At 43.3% G+C, this 21,630-nt stretch overlaps 1 protein-coding gene across 30 annotated transcripts in view; it reads right to left on the minus strand.

Moving 5' to 3' along the window:
* The window catches only part of CELF4 (CUGBP Elav-like family member 4), a 1,399,301-nt gene that overhangs the window by 1,104,129 nt on the left and 273,542 nt on the right, over positions 1–21,630 (minus strand). For all 30 annotated transcript variants that reach the window (XR_005746938.1, XM_040336074.1, XM_040336067.1 and 27 more), the window contains exon 2: positions 13,597–13,679. Coding sequence is in view for 29 of the 30 variants with exons in the window: in XM_040336074.1 (XP_040192008.1) it covers positions 13,597–13,679 (83 nt within the window). In the remaining variant the exon portion in view is untranslated. The remainder of the gene's footprint in view (positions 1–13,596; positions 13,680–21,630) is intronic.

Raw genomic sequence — 21,630 nt, forward strand, 5'->3', positions numbered from 1 at the left:
ATCTTGGATTGAAAATTCTTCCCTCCTAAACCTTATTTACCCCCTTAATGTATTTAAAGGTTTTAGTCATGTCCCCCCTTTCCCATCTACCTCCAGACTGTACATATTAAGTTCCTGAAGCTTCTCCTGATACGTTTTATCCCTCAGACCTGTCACTATTTTGTTTGCCTCTGGACTCGGTCTATCTTATCCATATCTTTTTCTATGTGATGTTTCCAGAAATTGGACACAATATTTTAAATGTGGTCTAACTAAAGGTCCATAGAGAGGAATCAGGACCTACTTCCTCCTGCTGGGGATCACTCAAGTGATATAAAGATCTATATAGTGGAATCAGGACCTACTTCCTCCTGGTGGTGATACTTCTAGTCATATAAAGATGTACATAGGGGAATCAGGACCTGCTTCCTCCTGCTGGGGATCACTCAAGTGATATAAAGATCTATATAGGGGAATCAGGCCTACTTCCTCCTGCTGGGGATACTTCTAGTGATATAAAGATCTATATAAGGGAATCAGGGCCTACTTCCTCCTGGTGGTGATACTTCTAGTGATATAAAGATCTATATAGGGGAATCAGGGCCTACTTCCTCCTGTTGGGGATCACTCAAGTGATATAAAGATCTATATAGGGGAATCAGGCCTACAGTACTTCCTCCTGCTGGTGATCCCTCTAGTGATATAAAGATCTATATAAGGGAATCAGGACCTCCTTCCTCCTGCTGGTGATCCCTCTAGTGATATAAAGATCTATATAGGGGAATCAGGCCTACTTCCTTCTGCTGGTGATCCCTCTAGTGATATAAAGATCTATATAGGGGAATCAGGCCTACTTCCTCCTGCTGGTGATCCCTCTAGTGATATAAAGATCTATATAGGGGAATCAGGACCTACTTCCTCCTGGTGGTGATACTTCTAGTTGTCACTAGAGGGGTCACAACTAGAAATCCGCATCCAATTCGCATCTGTGTGAACCCGGACTGAGTGACAACTAAAGATCTATATAGAGGAATCAGGGCCTCCTTCATGCTGGTGACCCCACTAGTGATAACTAAAGATCTATATAGGGGAATCAGGACCTCCTTCCTCATGCTGGTGACCCCTCTAGTGATAACTAAAGATCTATATAGGGGAATCAGGACCTCCATCTTCATGCTGGTGATTCCACTAGTGATAACTAAAGATCTATATAGGGGAATCAGGACCCCCTTCCCCATGCCAGTGATTCCTCTACTGATAACCAAAGATCTATATAGGGGAATCAGGACCTCCTTCCTCCTGCTCGTGACCCCTCTAGTGATAACTAAAGATCTATATAGGGGAATCAGGACCCCGTTCCTAATGCTGGTGACCCCTCTAGTGATAACTAAAGATCTATATAGAGGAATCAGGACCTCCTTCCTCCTGCTGGTGATCCCTCTAGTGATAACTAAAGATCTATATAGGGGAATCATGACCTTCTTCCTCCTGCTGGTGATCCCTCTAGTGATAACTAAAGATCTATATAGAGGAATCAGGACCTCCTTCCTCCTGCTGGTGATCCCTCTATTGATAACTAAAGATCTATAGAGAGGAATCAGGACCTCCTTCCTCCTGCTGGTGATCCCTCTAGTGATAACTAAAGATCTATATAGGGGAATCAGGACCTCCTTCCTCCTGCTGGTGATCCCTCTAGTGATAACTAAAGATCTATATAGGGGAATCAGGACCTCCTTCCTCCTGCTGGTGATCCCTCTAGTGATAACTAAAGATCTATATAGGGGAATCAGGACCTCCTTCCTCATGCTGGTGACCCCTCTAGTGATAACTAAAGATCTATATAGGGGAATCAGGACCTCCTTCCTCATGCTGGTGACCCCTCTAGTGATAACTAAAGATCTATATAGGGGAATCAGGACCTTCTTCCTCCTGCTGGTGATTCCTCTAGTGATAACTAAAGATCTATATAGAGGAATCAGGACCTCCATTTTCCTGCTGGTGACCCCTCTAGTGATAAATGAAGATCTATATAGAGGAATCAGGACCTCCTTCCTCCTGCTGGTGATTCCTCTAGTGATAACTAAAGATCTATATAGAGGAATCAGGACCTCCTTCCTCCTGCTGGTGATCCCTCTAGTGATAACTAAAGATCTAGATAGAGGAATCAGGACCTCCTTCCTCATGCCGGTGATCCCTCTAGTGATGCGTCCAATTTTGTCAGCTTTTCCCACTGCATTGCCCCACTGTTTGCTCATTTTGCAATCATCTTAAAAAATAGCCATACGCCAAAGACATAAGGCACATTGCCTTGTTCTCGCATTGCTGGTGTAAACACAATTTGTATGCAAAAATCCAGACCTTTCTCTTCTTTTAGGTTTCTTGCCCACGTGGGTAAAAAAGAACAATATTTTTTTAATGATATGAACACAGGTGCAAACAATGCACACCGATGTGTAAGGATCAGTAATACAGTGATGAATACAGAGCCGTAAAAAAAAAAAATAGAACATTTTACATTTGAGTGCAGTAATATCTGTGCAGATGTGTGTGTACACAACACTGGCAACTAGAAGAGGATGAAGAAGAATATTACACATGTACACAAATACGCACATTTATGCACTTACTGTGTGTGTGTACGCAAGGTCTTTATGGAACATTCTACTCAGTATCTTTCTAAAACAAGATCCTGAGCGTAAACACCAGTAAATTCTTACATCTGTGTGCAAGATGCCTTAAACTTTTTTTTTCTTTTTTTTCTCATAAGCCTAATAATTATACAAAAATAAAAAACTAATTATTATATACAGTGATCAAACTTTAAAGCTTTACGAGCTCGTAAACACCCAGTGATCAGGAGATGATACAATCAGACGCTTGAGCCACAGTGTTACTGGTCCCCTGCTACCAAAATGAACAAGGGAATACAGTCGCTCAGGGCTTTCGCCATGAAGTCACGGCTCAGCCCTCCACGTCCCGTAATCAGAGGATGCTATGCATTCATTGAGGAAATGCAAAGGGTTCTCTGAAATGTACCCATTCCCAGCGGCTGACCTTCTGTGTTAACAATGCAGCAGGGCAGCTGCTCAGCATGGGATCTGGAAGCTAGTGGAGATCACTGGAGTAGCGGTGCCTACAAGGCTGGTGAAAGGATTTTTGACACCCTAGGTGAATCCTAATTTTGACGCCCCCATTGGCTCCGCCCCCTGTGCCCTGCCCATGTGACAGGTGCTGGCGCTATACAGGAAGCATCGGCTCTGCTTCCTCTAGCACTGGCTCCAGTGCTGTGCTGCACCTCTAATTACATTACTGGTCAGACGGAGCAGCTGCCTGAGACTGAGTTAGTTACAGAGCATGCAGACGAGGGAAATCAGCGGCCGGGCGCCCCTAGGCAGTAGTGCGCCCTGGTTTGCCTACCGGCCCTGGGTGGGCCGTAGTTTGCCTAGCACCGGCCTTGTAATTTCAGTCTCTAGAGCAGCCTTTCTCAACCTTTTTACCCCAGAGGAACCCTTGAGATATTGTTCAGGTTTCGGAGACCCCTTAGTGAGAATAGTAGACCATTGAAGGGTCATTGGGAAAATCCCTCTTACATTGGTGTTGGTAAGTGGAAAAACTGGCAAGTGACGCTGGACCTGGAAATAAGCAGGCACCATCAGATAGGAGGAGCCACAGCTCAAGGAACCCCTAGCCATCCCTGGAGGAACAGACAGCACAACACTCTTGCGCATAAGTATGATAGCCCTAGCTGGCTAGGGGCCCTTGTGTGGTTCCACCACGATCTGGACACTGAAGGATCCAGGACTTCCAAGCTATGGATGGATGGCTCACTAAAGCAAATTTTTATTCTCATGCTTGTGCGTAGATTTTATTCTCCAATAAATACATGAACTAGGTTGGTGTGTCCTTTTTCTTTCCATTTTCTACATCCCTGGAGGAACCTGAAGCCCTGTACACACGACCAGTTTTCCTGCCAGGAAAACTGCGGGGAGAGCTTTTGGCAGGGAAAACCGGACGTGTGTATGCTTCCTCGCAGTTTTCCGGACAGGAAAACTGCCAGGGATCGCGGCTGGAAAATAGAGAACCTGCTCTCTATTTTCCCAACGGGATTCCCGGCGGTTTAAAAACCGGCAGATTTCCTATGGGGAAACACTGTGAGGGTGCATACACACGGCCGGGATTCCCGGCCAAATATCTCCCCGCAGTTTTACCGATGGGAAACCCGACCGTGTGTACACGGGGAAACTTACCGAACAGGTCCTCGGTTTTCCCGTCGGGGTTCCCAGTGAACTTTATACCGCCAGGAATCCCGGTCGGGTGTACAGGGCTTTAGGGTTCCATGGAAACCTGGTGGAGAATGGCTGTTCTAGAGGGATCCCACAGGTATGGCATATGCATAGGTACACTGGTCCAATTTGGTCCAATGTAACTATGTCAAATTATCCATACCTGGAATTCTTCTTTAATGCTATCTACAGCAAAGGGGGCTCGAGAACAGAGCTGGATAGCTTAAACCATTGTAAATAAGGAGATATTAATTTCAGCGTGTATTTTTCTTAATCAAACAGCAAGCATTTTAGGGTGAAATAATTCTTGCTATTGGGGTAGCGGAAACATTCTGTCATTTGGTTGCATTACATAATTGGATAAGAAAAACATTCCTTTCTTTACATTGCAAGGAAGGAAACGATTTGCCATGGTTTTCTTTACAGTGACTTGCAGAATGTAAGCAATTTGGACACTTTGCCGTATTCCCAAATGATTCCAGCAGACAATATCGCCGAATAACTGTAGCGAGTCAACATAAAGTGATAAATTAAAGCAGAAAGGTAAATATTTAACCCCACATCTCCCAGAGGAGGTATGTATGTATTTCCGGATATAATCATGGCTTAACAAGTCCCATGTGCCAACCTATAAGGGGGGTTTGGCTGGTAAGACATCTAATCTACATACACACAACACACACTTGCTGATTCCTCAAGGCAGCGCAAGGAGACATTCAGTATATGTTACAGTGGAGAATAAAGCATGCACGTTGCATAGTTTGCCTATTTTGTTCTTATGCTGTATTCAGTCCTCCCGGTAGGCCAGTGTGACTAAAACAGCAAATTATTAAAGACACACTATAGTGACAACACAAAACCAATCTTTTTTTGAAATTTATGTGTCAACACACGCCACAAAATATATGCAGAAGGACTTGAACGCAAACATATAATTTTATTAAAGCAAAAACATTTTTTTTCGATAAAGAGCAAAAGACAATACACACAACAGAATCAGAATAAAAACACGATCGGAAACTCAATTAGCAAATATAATAAAATCAATCTTATTCAACAGCCATCATTATTCAGATTAGTCAGTAGGTGTGTAGGTATGTAGGTAATGATACTCAAATACTAAGACACATCCAAAGACTCTACACACTTCATGGAGTTCATCCACTTCATCAGGACTATGTCTCATCTACAGAGTGATCTAGATTACTAGTACTAGTAGTATTGCACTGTCTGGTTGTCTCAAGCAGTATAGGACATCTGCTTCATCAGGACAATGAAGTATCTACAGAGGGCAACACTTCTAGATTGTTAAGTGTTGCCACCCATACTGTGCAGAAGACATCGTAGTCCTGATGAAACAGATGGACACCATGAAACGCTTACACTTTTAATGCCTTCTACTATCTGTTTAACATTAGCTATAAAACAATAATAATCTGATTAATAATTAATGGCTGAATTAAATTGAACTATTACCTATGCTACGGAGTGTAGAGAGCAACCTTAGTAACAAATAGTAAGATACATTCAACAAGTCTATGTGCTTCACCTAGACTGTCTGCTTCATCAGGACTTTGTTGTCATCTACAGAGTACATCACTTAACAATTTAGATTACTAAGGCCCGAAATCGAAATCACATACCGTGGTGCATAGTTATGCTGGCGTAGCGTATCAAATATACTTGCTCCCTAATCTACGCTGGGTTCCCTTGGCGTAACTCGTCGTAAGTGGCAGTGGGCGTGAGCCATGCTAATGAGGCATGACCCCATGTAAATGATGGGCCGAGCGTCATAAAGATACGAATAACATACGGCGCATGCGCCGTCCCGTGGATACAACCCAGTGCACATGCGCAGAATCATATCGAAACTACTCCCTAAGATACGACGGATGACTGCCTACGACGTGAACGTAACCTACGCCCAGCCCTATTCACGTACTACGTAATCGACGTAAAATACGACGGCTGTTCCCTGGTCCATACCTTTGCTTGAGTTGCGCCTCATAGATGGGGAATAACTATACGCCGGACGTAAGCCTTACGCAAACCACGTATATTATGCGCCGGGCGCAACTACGTTCGTGAATCGGCGTATCTCACTCATTTGCATATTCTAATCGTAAATCAATGGGAGCGCCCCTTGCGTTGATAGCCCCTTGCAGTGTAGATATGCGCCCACGATACGACGGCGTAGGAAACTTACGTCGGTCGGATGAAGCCTATTTTCAGGCGTATCTTGCTTTCAGAGTCAGGCGCATAGATACGACGGTGCATATGTGCACTTACGCGGCGTATCTTGAGATACGTCGCATAAGTGCTACGTGAATCCAGGCCTAAGTGTTTTAGCTCTGTAGTCCTGACGAAGAGGATAGATTCTGTGAAATGCATAGATTCTTTGGATTTCTCTTACTATTTGATAAGCTTTAGCTATACAAATAAATAACCTGAATAATGATGGCTCTTAAATGAGATGGATTTATGATATATGCTACAGAGTACAACACTTAACAATCTAGATTTACTAAGTGTTGTACTCTGAGCTCTGTAGATGAAGCTCCGTAGTCCTGACGAAGAGGATGGATTCTGTGAAATGCATAGATTCTTTGGATTTCTCTTACTATTTGTTTAGCTTTAGCTATACAAATAAATAAACTGAATAATGATGCCTCTTAAATAAGATGGATTTATTATATATGCTACAGAGTGCAACACTTAACAATCTAGATAGCTAAGGGTTGTACTCTGTAAACAACATTTAGCCCTGGTTCACACTGGGTACGATTTGGAACGATTTGAGATGCGATTTGACATGTCAAATCGCATCTCAAATCGGCGGCAATTGTCGCCAATGGCACTGTCCTAATCAGTGCGACGCCGCATCTGCGATTTCAAAAAGTAGTTCCTGTACTACTTTTTGCGCTTTCGGGCCCCGATTTACATTAAATTGTGGCCGAAATCGCGCAAAATCGCGGCAAAATCGCATCCGCGGAATCGCGGTAAAATTGCGCATTTTACCGCGATTTTGAATTCGCAGCAGTGTGAACCTAGGCACAAGTCCTAATGAAGTGTATGGTCTCTATGCAATGCGTATACCTTTTGGATGTCTGTTATGCCTCATACACACGACCATTTTTCCTGTCTGGAAAACTGCCATGCCAACTTTTGGCTGGGAAAACTGGCCATGTGTATGCTCCATAGCAGTTTTCCCGACAGGAAAACTGCCGGGAATCCCGGCAGGAAAAAGGAGAACATGTTCTCTTTTTTCTGCCGCAATTCCTGATGGTCTTTTTCCAAGAAATTTTCCTATGGGAAACACTGCGGTGGAACATACACACGGCCGGGCTTCCCGGCCAAAGCTCTCATGGCAGTTTTCCTGCCAGGAAAACCGGCCTTGTGTAGGGGGGAAAAGCTGTCGAGCCGGTTCTCGGCTTTCCCGGCGATAGGAAACCCGCACGTGTGTACGGGGCATTAATGTTAGATACAACCAAAAAGTGCAAAACATAATAATCTAGACTGCTAAGTGTTGCACTCTGCACACTGTAGATGACATTGTAGTCCTGATGAAGTAGATGGACCCTGTGAAACACATAGACTCTTTGGATGTCTCTGAAGCCTCGTACACACGTCCGAGGAACTCGACGGGCGAAAACACATCGTTTTGCTCGTCGAGTTCCTTGTGAAGCCGCCGAGGATCTCGGCGAGCCAAATTTTCCCATTTCCTGTAGAAGAAAAAGAAGACATGATCCTCGGCAGTTTCCTCGTTGAAAAGTGTACACACGACCGGTTTCCTCGGCAAAAAAAAAACCCAGCAAGCTTCTTGCTGGTTTTTGCCGAGAAACTCGGCCGTGTGTACGAGGCCTCACTATTTGTTTAATATTAGCTCCAGAATGAAATAATCAGATTAATGATGGCCTTTAAACAAGATGTATTTATTATAGTGGTCACCAACCACTGGTCCACAGACCACTGATGGTCCACAAGACATTTTGGTGGTTCCTCAGGGGTTCCCAGGGGTTCTGCCGCAAATGTGGCAGATGTATACCAGTTTCTGTCTTTCCACAGGGTGTTTGACTGTCTAATATAGATTGTATTTTTTTTCTATTTTATATAATTAATGTTATTTGTTTTGTAATTCTGTAGTTAGATAATAAGTGTTTGAGCTTTTATTTTATTTTTTCCTAATTTAGTTATTATATGCAAATTCCGTTGCACTTTTAAAGGGTTCATTAGAAATACGTTGGTTCTCTCCCCTCTGTTTAAGCATTAATTACCATGTATGTTTAATTGGTTGGTTCAAATGGCAGGAGGTGGTACCGTACCGGTGATGTGTAATTTCATGAGACCTTTAAGCTTGCACACAATGGATTTGATAAAGACCCAGAAGGATGGAATGCGTCATCGAGAAGAGCGTGTGTTTTTTTTTGTACTTGCGTTTCATTGTTTTTAAACTGATTATAACAAAGAATTTATTTTTATATTCAGTGGTTAACTTGTGGTTACAAATCACAGCATATGCACCTTTACTGACTTTCCTTGGTGATTGGATCAAGTTGTCTGTGCTTTTTATTACGAATTAGTTAAAAAATTATCAAAAAACTGTTAAACATTTACATAATTTCTTCAGATGCTAAGGCATCAAAAAAGCATTGATAGCGCCTTGGAGTGGGCAGTCGGACATTTTGTCAGCTGTTTTGTGAGAGGAACGCATGACGGAACTGTATCAGCACATCTCTACCTTATATTATATCGTCTAATCAATATACGCCCCTCCCCCCCAGCTGAGTGATGCTTTCATCTATTTGCTTTGTACTGTATGTATTCATGAGAACCAAAACTATTTAATTAAATCATGCTTAAAACGTATCCAAGCATTAGCGCTAGTTATAAACTCAAAGCCTTGTTTGGACTGTAAATAAATAAATCACTGTGCTAAGTGATAACAATATTCAGCCTAAAAAGGGAAAAGTAGACATATAAAAGTCCTTTGCAGTCCCAACATGTGTTGTGTGCCTATGTGCTCGTGCTCAATAAAAGGTTTCATAAACTTTTTCTCAGACTGGGTACCCCACATGGATGGGCACTCATCCTTATACGTTGACCAACTAGCTCTTGTATGGTCGACTAGGCATGTGGGGAAAGCCCTGGATGAATCCGTTGTTGGCCCCTCATACACTGGATGGACCTTACATGGATAGGTAGAAATGACAGAGAGAGATCCTCATAGCGTAAATCCGTTTTAAAATTATTGGGTAAAAACAGATGTGAAATTACTCTAAAATTTTTAGGTGCCTAACGTCCTGGCACCCGGTGTGTATAGCATGCATTTTTGGGGGCGAAATTGGCCCACAAATTGCCGGAGACTAAAACTCGGATCTACCCGATTCCCATAAGTGGAAGGCGGATGTGTTGTGATGCCGCAATCAAGCCTCAACGCATTTCAGCCAATGGGCCGTCATCAGGAAGCTTGTGAGGACTATGTCTTAACGTACAAACGCATGCGCTCTTTTACGAACAAGGAGGTACACTTTAAAACTTGCGGGACACACCTTCCTCGTGCACAATAAAAGGTTTCGTAAACTTTTGCTCAGACTGGGTGCCCCACATGGATGGGCACTCATCCTCATACGTTGACCAACTAGCTCTTGTATGGTCGACTGGGCATGTGGGGAAACCCCTGGATGAATCCGTTGTTGACCCCTCATACACTGGATGGACCTCACATGGATAGGTAGAAATGACAGAGGGAGATTCTCATAGCGTAAATCCGTTTTAAATGTATTGCGTAAAAACAGATGTGAAATTACGCTCCAATTTTTAGGTGCCTAACGTCCTGGCACCCGGTGTGTATAGCATGCATTTTTGGGGGCGAAATTGGCCCACAAATTGCCGGAGACTAAAACTCACGGATCTGCCCGATTCCCAGAAGTGGAAGGCGGACGTGTTGTGATGCCGCAACGCATTTCAGCCAATGGGCTGTCATCAGGAAGCTTGTGAGGACTATGTCTTAACGTACAAACGCATGCGCTCTTTTACGAACTAGGAGGTACACTTTAAAACTTGCGGGACACACCTTCCTCCCGCTCAAGCACTTCCATATTCCCACACACTTTCACCAAGATCCAACCCTGTTATTAGCCCCAAAAATTACACCCTACTAGCTGTTTTGGAAATTGAGAATGAAACCATCATACCAACCCAACTGTTTAAATGTATCATGAAAATAAACACTTTAAGGAAAATAATTGTTCAGAAGGTCATTCACATTTAATATTGCATTACATGTTTCAAGAGTTTACAAAAGTGAACTTAAGTGATAATATTAAACTCTTACACTTCAGCTACATTAAAATAATTGCACAACCTGAGCTGAAAAAATGTAGGTTTCAAAGCTAACCTGTCCGGGGTTCCAAAATCTTAAACAATTACAGTTGAAAGACACAGATGCAAAACACTTGGGTTAAACCTTTCCTAGAATTGGAACCTCTGAAGTAAATTTCGAGTTTTTAACCGGTAAGGTGGTGTTATAGCCAGTGATCCTTCAAATTCAATGAAATCTATGGCAACTCATCCTAAAGCAACCAATCACATTGCATTTCACTGACCTCAGTTCCGCGAGAGGTGAATTCGTATTGGTTGTTTTAGGATGGCTCTAGTTTTGCAAATTACTCTTTTACTTCAGAAATTCTTTGGTAATGAATATTTATTTTCAACATAACAAACAACTTCAAACCACAGTTTGCACTTTATCACGATATCCAGAGGATTTAATCCGGATATCCTGACCATTCATCTGAAACTATCCAAGCAAATAAAATTCAGAACCACTTTTCAACCAATTGCTGCTATCCAATTAGGGCAAAAGTCAGTAAGAACATTACCGAATCCCAAAAGCCGATGAGTAATCTCACTAGTCTAGGTCCATAAATTTACAATCTTTCTTCCACGCAAATTAGACATATTAAAGCGGAAGTAAACCCATCGATTTAACAGTTTCAAAAAGCAGTTACATTTCTGGCATGCCGGGATTGCTAACTGTCCCATTGGTTGTGCTCTCAACCAAACTGTCAAACCATCCAATGGCTGGTGTCATAACTGATCACATGTGCAGCACCATGCCAGTTGAAGATCAAATATAGGCCAAGATGGCAGCTTCCTTGGCTGAAAATGATAGGTGGGTTTACTTACACTTTAAGCAATGAATGCAAACCTCAAGTAGGTAAATCACATGGCACTAAGCAATACAAAATCTTGTGTATTTTAGGCCCAATAATACAAGTATGGGATCTGTTATCCAAAAAGCCTTTATGTTTTCCAAATCATTTAAAAAAATGGTGTTAGAATTATTGGTGTGTTTTTTTTTTTTTTGCTTGATTTTTGATGGCAGGCAGACAGTTATGGTGCCTGTCTTCAGTGCTGGGCTGGGAAAAATATCAGTCTGGTGTCTAACTATATGTATAAATCTATATAATATATAAATTGTGTATAATAATAATCAGGGCCACTATTAGGGGGGTGCAGGCATTACAACTGTAAGAGGCCCGATGGTCCCCAGGGGCCCGGCTGCCCCCTCACATTTTTTTTTTAATATTTTTTTTCAATACTTTTTTTTTAATTACACCTGTAAGGGGCCCGATGGTCCACAGGGCCCCTTACAGGCCCGGCTGGTCCCCCTCCCGTTTTTTTTATTTACTTATTTTTTATGTTACACCTGTAGGGGGCCCAATGGTCCCCAGGGCCTGGCCAGCCCCCCTCCCATTTTTCGTTTTTGCATTACACCTGTAAGGGGCCCGATGGTCCCCAAGGCCCCTTACAGGCCCTTATTGTAAAAGAAGGAGAGATGCGCCCATCTAAGTGCAGTAAGCATAACATTTAATAAGGCATAACATAAAATGAACAGCCAAATGACAAGCATAACAAGTTGGAAGGGCATATGAATAATGGTGGCTGACCCGATGTCACTGGGCTGGTCAGCAGTTCATAAGTCTCAATCCGCTAGCACAGGAGCGTGGGGGCGCTGGATGTCACAAGACATCTAAGTCTATTGACCAAACCCTGTGCATTTTTATGGACTATATGCTATTTACCATTGATCATTATTAGATGCATTGATAATCGTCCGCCATCTACCACTATTTTTTACATTGATCCCCTTACAGGCCCGGCTGGTCCCCCTCCCATTTTTTTTATTTATTTATTTTTTTGTGTTACACCTGTAAGGGGCCCAATGGTCCCCAGGGCCCGGCCGGCCCCCTCCCGTTTTTCTTTTTTTGCATTACACCTGTAAGGGGCCCCATGGTCCCCAGCCCGCTGCCCTGCTTATTATCTCACGTCAGGAGATAAGAGATTACCACCCCCCCCTGGTTCTCTGCCCCACGGGGGCCCTGCCTAAAGCTGTGGAAGGGGCCGCAAAATTTGTGATGGCTGCCCTGATAATAATAAAAAACTCATCCATAGCTGTGACCAAATGGAAAATCATGTATGTGAATTTGCTTCACGTTTAACTAAGTCAAGCTTTTTGGGAAGGGGATTGGAGTGCAGCGTATTTAAACACAATGAACTTACAGTAGCTAACATGGAAATAAAAGCACACAGAGACTAAGAAACTCACAAGAGTGGGGAAACATATCCTCAAATAAACCTGGTTTCTGGAACATGGCACTGTTGCCAGAAGGCCAGTTCAGGCCTCTTTGAAAATCAGTACAGTCATGATGCAAAAACACACCAGAATGACCTTAAAGTCAAAATATGGGCCAAAAAATATTATCTAGATAGAAGAACCTGTGTGTTCCTAATTGAGTCTTGGTATGTTTTGTGTATTTCTTCAAGATGTGTGCAGTAATCCAGTATAATTACCTGGGCAGGGGCTTCCTGTAATAAAGACCGGTCACTGCTGCGCTCTCTCCTTGTGCAGGGTGACTGGTCTTGTCTCCACCCCTTCCTGTAATTTCCTACTGGTGGCCTGTAGTTGAAGGACTAGGTTGGTCCCTCCCACAACTGGGTTTGCAAAGCTATTTGGTGCACACAAACTGGATTTATATCCTTTGTGCCTATTAAAAAGAAATATTTATATGAGCCCAGGGGTTAGCTTTAAAGAATTTCCCCCTCTACTAGACAGAGATAAGGAACAAATGTATGGAAAAAGTCGTGATATTTAGAGATGTAACCTTCAAAATTTTAGACATGGCTCCAGATCAAAGGCTTAGACAATTTCCAAAATTCGAAGCTTTTTAAATAACAGTTCCCATTCTGTACTAAAATCTGGGTCAGCGTGTTGCTTGGTCCAATATCTACAAATCCAGCTCTCGTAGTAGGAATAAAGCGTTTGACTTACCCCAGGAAGAGTCTTCTGTTCATGCAGAGCACTTTGAGCTTTCAGAGCAGATTCTCGTTCACAGTATGTAAGGAAGGCGCAGCCTGTAACAAGCAAGACAGGACATCAGCATAAACCCAAAAAGTCTCACCAGAAACAAAACGTCTTTTTTGGACTTACAACACAGATTATTATTATTATTATTATTCTGCACATAATGTAACCTGTAATGCCAACGGCCACCACAAGATGGCCACTCCTAGATTCCTTCTGCAGACCTCAGCTTTCTTCTGTGAAGGCCGCAAAGACGTGGCCTCAATTACCGGCTGGCCCGCGCCGGACGGTAATTGAGGCCGTGGCTTTGCGGCCTTCTGCAGGCCTCAGCTTCCTTCTGTGAAGGCCGCAATGCTGCGGCCTCAATTACTGGCGGGCGTGGGCCTGCCGCAATCGCGCCCCGCATCGGCCGGTAATTGAGGCCACGGCTTTGCGGCCTTCTGCAACCCTAAGCTTCCCCAGACGCCAGGTCACAATTTCTTGTCGCAATTGCGACCTGGCGCCCCAGATTTTGTCGAAGCCTGCAGTACAGTTCAATACAAAATGTGCAGGAGGGTCTGGCTCGTAGAGCTTACAATCTAAAGAGAGGGGGTGGTTGTACAAAAGGTAATAGCTGCAGAGAATGATTTGATGGGGGTGGCTCGGGGACAGTTGTTAGGTGGGTGTGGGATAGGCTCCCCTGAATAAATTATTTTTCAGGGCTCTCCTAAAGGTGGACAGGGTAGGGACTGATCAGACATACCGGGCATGGAGTTCCAGAGAATGGGAGATGCTCTGGAGAAGTCCTGAACGCGAGCATGGGAGGAGGTAACAAGGAAGCTAGAGAGCAGGAGATCCTGGGATGAGCGGAGATGTAATAAAAGTATAACGTATATGTATGTACTGTAGGCACACAAAATAACCAAGAAATCAGAAGCCACCCAATCTAACCTTACTTAGACACTTATGAGGAGCGAAGAACTTGGGGTTCTTTGAAAAAGAATGGAAAGACCTCTCTAAAGTTTGGTATTATGAATTATGTCGCTCCTCGAAAACTGGACATAGTATATTTTGCTTTGGTTTAGGTGGAGGTCTTTATAATTCCTTTTGGACCCCTTTGCCCCAAGTCTTGCATCCTCGATTTGTTCCTTACCATACACTGAAAATTACCTTAAAAGTATGTTTTCTTTTTTTTTTCCATAAAGATTTTGATTGAAAAAAAAAGGAAAATTCAGTACAATGGATTATGTTAGAGAAACAAGTAACATAGAATGAGTGTCACAAAACAGATTATTTAGACAGTTAACATTGCTAGGAAGTTGGGCTTGGTAGCGGTTTAGCGACAAAAACGGAAGAGAGCATGTTTCAAGTCGAGCAAGATTTTGTTGATTTATAACAATTTCAGCATATTACATAACATTTGACTGTCCAGGGGTTGCGTATCTAAGGGGTCTGAGTGACCCATAACGGTTGTCATGGGAACTAATTCAGGTTTTTGTCAGGTAGGCGTATAATGTTTGGCAGTCAATTCGAAGGTTATTAACTGTATCGTTGGAGTTTATGTATTAAGAGTATGTAGCTGTTCGTTGGGTGTGGTAAGAAGGTTGAAGTTTAAACACAGAGAGAGTACAGAACAAGGGTTGGCCATCCAGTAATAGGGAAAAGAGCAGCTGCAAGAAGCTTACAGTCCCTTTTCCTAACTTCCACAGTCCAGTTCCTCTTTTTGTTAAAACCAGGCCAGGCTAAGCACATTCAAATACTTATATATTCTTAAAGAGTTCACCCGAAAAAAAAATTTAACATTAGATTGATGCTCATTTTGTCAAGGGGAATCGGGTGTTTTTTTTTAAATCGAAGCAGTACTTACCGTTTTAGAGATAGATCTTCTTCGCTGTTTCCGGGTATGGTCTTCGGGACTGGGCGTTCCTATTTGATTGACAGGCTTCTGACAGGCTTCCGACGGTCGCATACATCGCGTCACGAGTAGCCGAAAGAAGCCGAACCGACGTTCGGCTACTTTAGGAAAATCGTGACGCGATGTATGCGACCGTCGGAGCCTGTCAATCAAATAGGAACGCCCAGTCCAGCACCCCATACCCGGAAGCGGCGGAGAAGATCTATCTCTAAAACGGTAAGTACTGCTTCGATTTAAAAAAAAAAAACACCAGATTCCCCTTGACAAAACGAGCCTCAATCTAATGTTAAAAATTTACTTTTTGGGTGAACCCCCACTTTAACAACGAGTAAATAAACTTTAAAACAAGGCATCAATGACCCGTGTATGTACACGCACTGTGGAATAGTTTGTCCTCAAAGTAGCTACAGCTTTTCAGTTTTGCTTTTATTTTCCCTCTATAGCTTCACCCCTCTCTTTCTTTTCCACTTTCCCACCTCCCTGTTTGCCTGCTGAACAACCAGGAACCTAATTTGGCTTCAGCGGGTGAATGAGCAGCACGGTGCAAGTGAATGTTGAGATTAAGCGGCAGGGTGGGTGTGGACCATTTAAGTGAAAGTGTTACTTTTCCATTAATGGGGAAAGTACAGATTCACTTTAACCTAATCCATAACAATAAATTTAACCTCTGCAGCAGCAATATGAAAATGCATCTGAACTAAAAATGATCCGAACTATCATCTGCTCCTGGAGTCTTTTAAACAAGTTCATAAATAAAGAGTAATGCTTTCTCCCCGGAATATCTGGCGCTTCCACACAGTTCCAAGAGGCACCCTGATGGAGATTATTTAATTACGTTTCACTCGTATAAATATTGTTGTTTAATGGTGTATACGAGGAGATACATCAATTCCGTAATTAAAATCTGTAGCCATCGGTACGACATTAGAATAGGTTTATTAAATTCCTTTTTATTTTCTGCAGAAATGTTAAATTCGGGAATACTTTTTCCTTGCTGCAGTCAAGCAAAGGCCCTGAAAATGTATTCTGAAAAATTGTATTTGTAACGTTAAACGGCCAAGTACACTTGTACAGTATTGAACATTTCTGTATTATGCTTCAATCTACCTACCGGTAATTACATTAGTTCTTAGGGTCAGGGGCCAAGTGGCGGTACGCTATATGGCAAAAGGCTTGTGGATACCTGGTGTGACAGGAGTCACTTTGGGTGGGGGGTTTGTGTAACTCAGCTTACCTTGGAGAGCTCTGGAAACTTTGGGCCAGATTCACAGAGATCGGCGTATCTCTGTGTGGGCGTAGCGCATCTCATATGCGCTACGCCGACGTAACATAGAGAGGCAAGTACAGTATTCACAAAGCACTTGCTCCCTAAGTTACGGCGGCGTAACGTAAATGGGCCGGCATAAGCCCGTGTAATTCAAAGTAGCAAGGCAGTGGGCGTGTTGTATTATAATGAAGCAAGACCCCATGTAAATGCATGGCTGAACAAACGGCGCATGCGCGCGCATGCGCGCGCATGCTCAGAATCACGTCGAATTTACTCCCTAAGATACGCCGGGTCCATTCATGCAACGTGAACGTAACCTACACCCAGCCCCATTCACGTACGGCTTACGTAAACAACGTAAAATACGACGGCTGTTCCGACGTTTCCGACATCCATACCTTTGCATTACTTGCGCCTCATATAGCAGGGGTAACTTTACGCCGGAAATAGTGCCCCATCATTGGTGTCAGTGAGAGAAATAGTGCCCCGTCACTGGTGTTTGTGGGAGAAATAGTGCCCCATTGTTGGTTTCTAGTGCCCTATTGTTGGTTTCTAGTGCCCCAGTGTTGGTGTCAGTGCCCCATTGTGATGGAAGTACTAAAATTAATATTTTGTGTTATGATTACTTTCCTCCTGAACTACTCAAATGTTACATATGCATGTGTGAAAATATACTACAATGCTGTTAGTTTCCTTAAGAGACATTGTAGGGTTAAAGGAACCTTCAGGAAGTAATTAAGTGAAGACAGCTGGCCCCTTCTACTGCACTCCTAAACTCCCTCCTTCCGGCCCATCCCATCGACTGAAGAATGAAGCCCCTGTGAAATTGAATGGGGATCCCTGTATGACAAGAAGGCATTTGTGCTAATTAGAGACTTTTGAAACGTGTGCAGTATGCCAAGAACAGACGTCACAGGGGCGTGTAATAAGGGACTGAACTATATAGACTGAACCAATCAAATGTGCTTATGTGTGTGATGTCATTTTGTCTATAAGGAATAAATGGGTTCAGTCTCTCTGTGGCTGAACGTTGGAAAGGTGAAGATGTAGACTGTTTCTCTCTCTGGTCTGCATGTTTCACTATTATGATTTGTGTTAAACGGCAGAATGGGGTTCGCCCTGAAATTGTGTCAGGGGTCTCAATCCTTGTCACCATCACTGGTGTGTGTGGGAGAAATAGTGCCCCGTTGTTGGTTTCTAGTGCCCTAATTGTTGGTTTCTAGTGCCCCAGTGTTGGTGTCAGTGCGCCATCATTGGTGTTTGTGGGAGGAATAGTGCCCCATTGTTGGTGTCAGTGGGAAGAATGGTGCCTTGTATCAGTGGCAGGAATAGTATCCCAAGGCCCAAGGCCCAAGGCTAGCAAAGGGCCACATTTGGTGACCACTGCTATAAATGATGCCAAACCAACCTAAAAAAAAGGAGCCATGTCTGAAAATTCAAATCTGCTTAAAATCAAATAACTAAATTGAAGGCAATATTATTTTAATAAATAAGACAAAAAAATAAGGCAAATCATTTTAAAAAAAAATTGCTAAATCCTTGGCAGAAAAGTTGAACACATTCCACACCATACTTCTGAGTAGGTCTTCAACTTCCTATCACATGATTTTGGTCTGTGCAAGCTCCCTCTTAAGATCTGCTGTCTGTGAGACTGCAGTTGGCTCAGGAATAGAGCGGCATTAAGACCCAAGAACACACTATCCTGTATTTTCACAGTCCTAGATAGAAGGCCTTTCTGAAGGTGTGAATACAGACAACTGCAGGGATTTATATAACGGGGTGACCAGGTGTAGAAAACAAATTCCAAGATGAAAACTAGAGCTTCCCAGCAGGTAGGCCACTTCTCTTCAGTACATTTAAAATGTTCATATTGGACCAGAGTGTACCTATAACACAACATGACCCTAATGTAGATACAACATTGTTTTACGGGATCGGTTGCAGTATTATATTATGTTATTGCACACAGCGATACATTTTCTGTGTTTCTGAATCTCCCCAGGTGTGACCGTGGCAGGTTACACTCTATTAACTTGTTTACAGCCTGTGGAGAATGCCGATCTTTGTAATGTATCCCACCGGGTGATGAATAGATGAGGTGGAGTATAGAGGGTATGGATAAATACAATAAGGCTGCTTCTTTCTTTATTGGAGAGATAGCTTTGTCCAATGGCTCAACTTATGAAATACAACTTTAAATTTATTTTCAGATAAGTTTGGTTGGTATTAATTGTATGCTTGAAAATTACCAGCGGCGGTGCGCCCATAAAGGGCGCAGGAGCGCCGCCCCCCCTCTCCTGCACCGCTCTAATCCCCATAGATAGATTCATGCATTGCATGAATCTATCTATGGTTGCTGCTGACACCCTCTATTCAGGCGTCCGGCCCTTTTTTGGGCCCTGGGCACCTGAATTACAGCAGTGGGGGTGTTTTTTGGAAGCACCTGATTAGAGCCATTGGCTCTAATAGGCGTCCAAAAATGTGAGAAGCGGGCGCAACTCTGTGCGTTCGCTTCTCACTCAGCTGTATGTTAGCAAAACGAAGGAATTCGCTTTGCTAACATTGAACCCCCTTTCAGCCAATCAGGTGCGCCAAGTCTGTGTTACCTATCACCTGATTGGCTGAAATGACAGGCACTGTGATTGGACGCTTATCAGGCGTCCAACCAGGGCCATCTTAATAGCATTATGGGCCCCTGGGCAGAGTAATGCTCTGGGGCCCCTTCCAGTTTGCACCAATGTACACACTTACTTTCAAGAAATAAAGTATAAATAGTTGATAGAATTAAACATATATTCATTAGTACTTTCAATAAAATTGATTTTACAAAAGAAAAACATTCCATAAATCAAAGACATAGTCAACACAAAGGGCCCAGTACAGGGGGGAATGCAGAAGGGGGGTCAGGAGGGCGCAGTATAGGTTCTGGGACGCTTCCCGGGACACGACCATATCGGGACAGTTTAGTAACAAGCATGACTGTCCCAGCAAATCCGGGACTGTTGGAAAGTATGATGTAATGCCCCCCATGTACCTGGGGCCCCTGGGCAGTGCCCAGGAGTGCCCTTGCATTAAGATGGCCTTGCGTCCAACCATAGCAGAGGACGAGAGGAGGAGCGGGTGGGAGAAGACATTGGGTCAGGAAAGAAATGAAGGACACCCGAAACCGCTCACCGCCTGCTACCGTCACCCGCTGCCCACCCGAGACAAGGTAAGTTCCGGGCAGACGGGGGGCACAGTGAAAACATTTGGGGCACAGTGGTAACACTTGGGGCACAGTGGCAACATTTGGGGCATAGTGGCAACATTTCAGGCACAGTGGCAACATTTCGGGCACAGTGGCAACATTTGGGGCACAGTGGCAGCATTTCAGGCACAGTGGCAACATTTGGGGCACAGTGGCAGCATTTAATGGGCACAGTGGCAACATTCAATGGGCAAAGTGGCTGCGTTTGATGGGAAAAGTGGCTGCGTTTTATGGGCAAAGTGGCTGCATTTGATGGCACAATAGCTGCGTTAGATAGCACAGTAGCAGCGTTTGATGGTACAGTGGCTACGTTTGGTACAGTGGATGTATTTTGGCACAGTGAGGCTGCAATTGATGGGTGTTTTTTTTTTCAGAATATGCGCCCCCCAAAAATTTTGAGCACCAGCCGCCGCTGAAAACTACAACTCATCAAAAAAAAAATTCAGCTGTAGGTAACTGACTTGACGCCTACAGGACTTGAAGAGGTGAGATCTTCAAGAGTGAAAAGCGGAGCCTTAGAACACATATATAGGTCGAAGTATAGGCAACCAGTGAATTAATATGCGCATAGACCAATATATTTTTCATAGCGGAAATTTCACAAAGGCTTGACGTATTTGAAAGGAAAGTGCCCAGGGGAATATATGGAAAAAAAAAGAATATGGAGATATTCAGATATAAAAGCAAGATATATTAAAGATAAGGCTGCAATAATATTAGAAATCCATCTAAAATAGCCTGGGCAAATTAAACAAAATTGTAAGCCAAAGAAGATTCAATAAACAAGATCGGGAGAAAGATATATTGGCCGACCCAGAGCAAGATGGATGGATGAAATCAAAGAGGATTGTACGGGAGACTAGATTAAGATGAAGGGTAAGAAGCAACCAACCTGCTCCAAGCCAAGTTCACAAGATTAGACCAGTTACTATCAAGCCATTTACACAACTAAATCAGCTGTTCTGACAGTTTAAATGGCTTGTCCACCCTATAGACCCAACATTACCATATTTATAGCTACTTTTTATAGTTATGTTGGGGCTCCAATCTGTGTCCAGTCAGCATTCGGACTAGGACATATATATATCATGATTTGACCTTTATTGGATTCAGCTTCGGGTCCTGTCTGTGAGGCCTCGTACACACGATAGGTTAAACAGAGGACAACGGTCTGATGGACCGTTTTCATCAGTCAAAACCGATCGTGTGTGGGCCCCATAGGTTATTTAACCATCGGTTAAAAAAAAAGCCAACTTGCTTTAAATTTAACCGATGGATTCTTAACCGATAGGTCAAAACCTATCGGTTAAAAATCCACGCATGCTCAGAATCAAGTCGACGCATGCTTGGAAGCATTGAACTTCATTTTTTTTCAGCACGTCGTTGTGTTTTACGTCACCGCGTTCTGAATTGATCGTTTTTTTAACCGGTGGTGTGTGGGCTCGACGGACCATCAGTCAGCTTCATCGGTTAACCGATGAAAACGATCCTTCAGACCGTTCTCATCGGATGGACTGATAGTGTGTACGAGGCTTTAGAGAAGTCCGGAGTAAAGTAGAAAAAAATCTGGCATGACGGGGTTAAAATGGAGGA

The sequence above is a fragment of the Rana temporaria genome, chromosome 1 (assembly GCF_905171775.1).
Source record: "Rana temporaria chromosome 1, aRanTem1.1, whole genome shotgun sequence".
Taxonomy (NCBI): domain Eukaryota; kingdom Metazoa; phylum Chordata; class Amphibia; order Anura; family Ranidae; genus Rana; species Rana temporaria.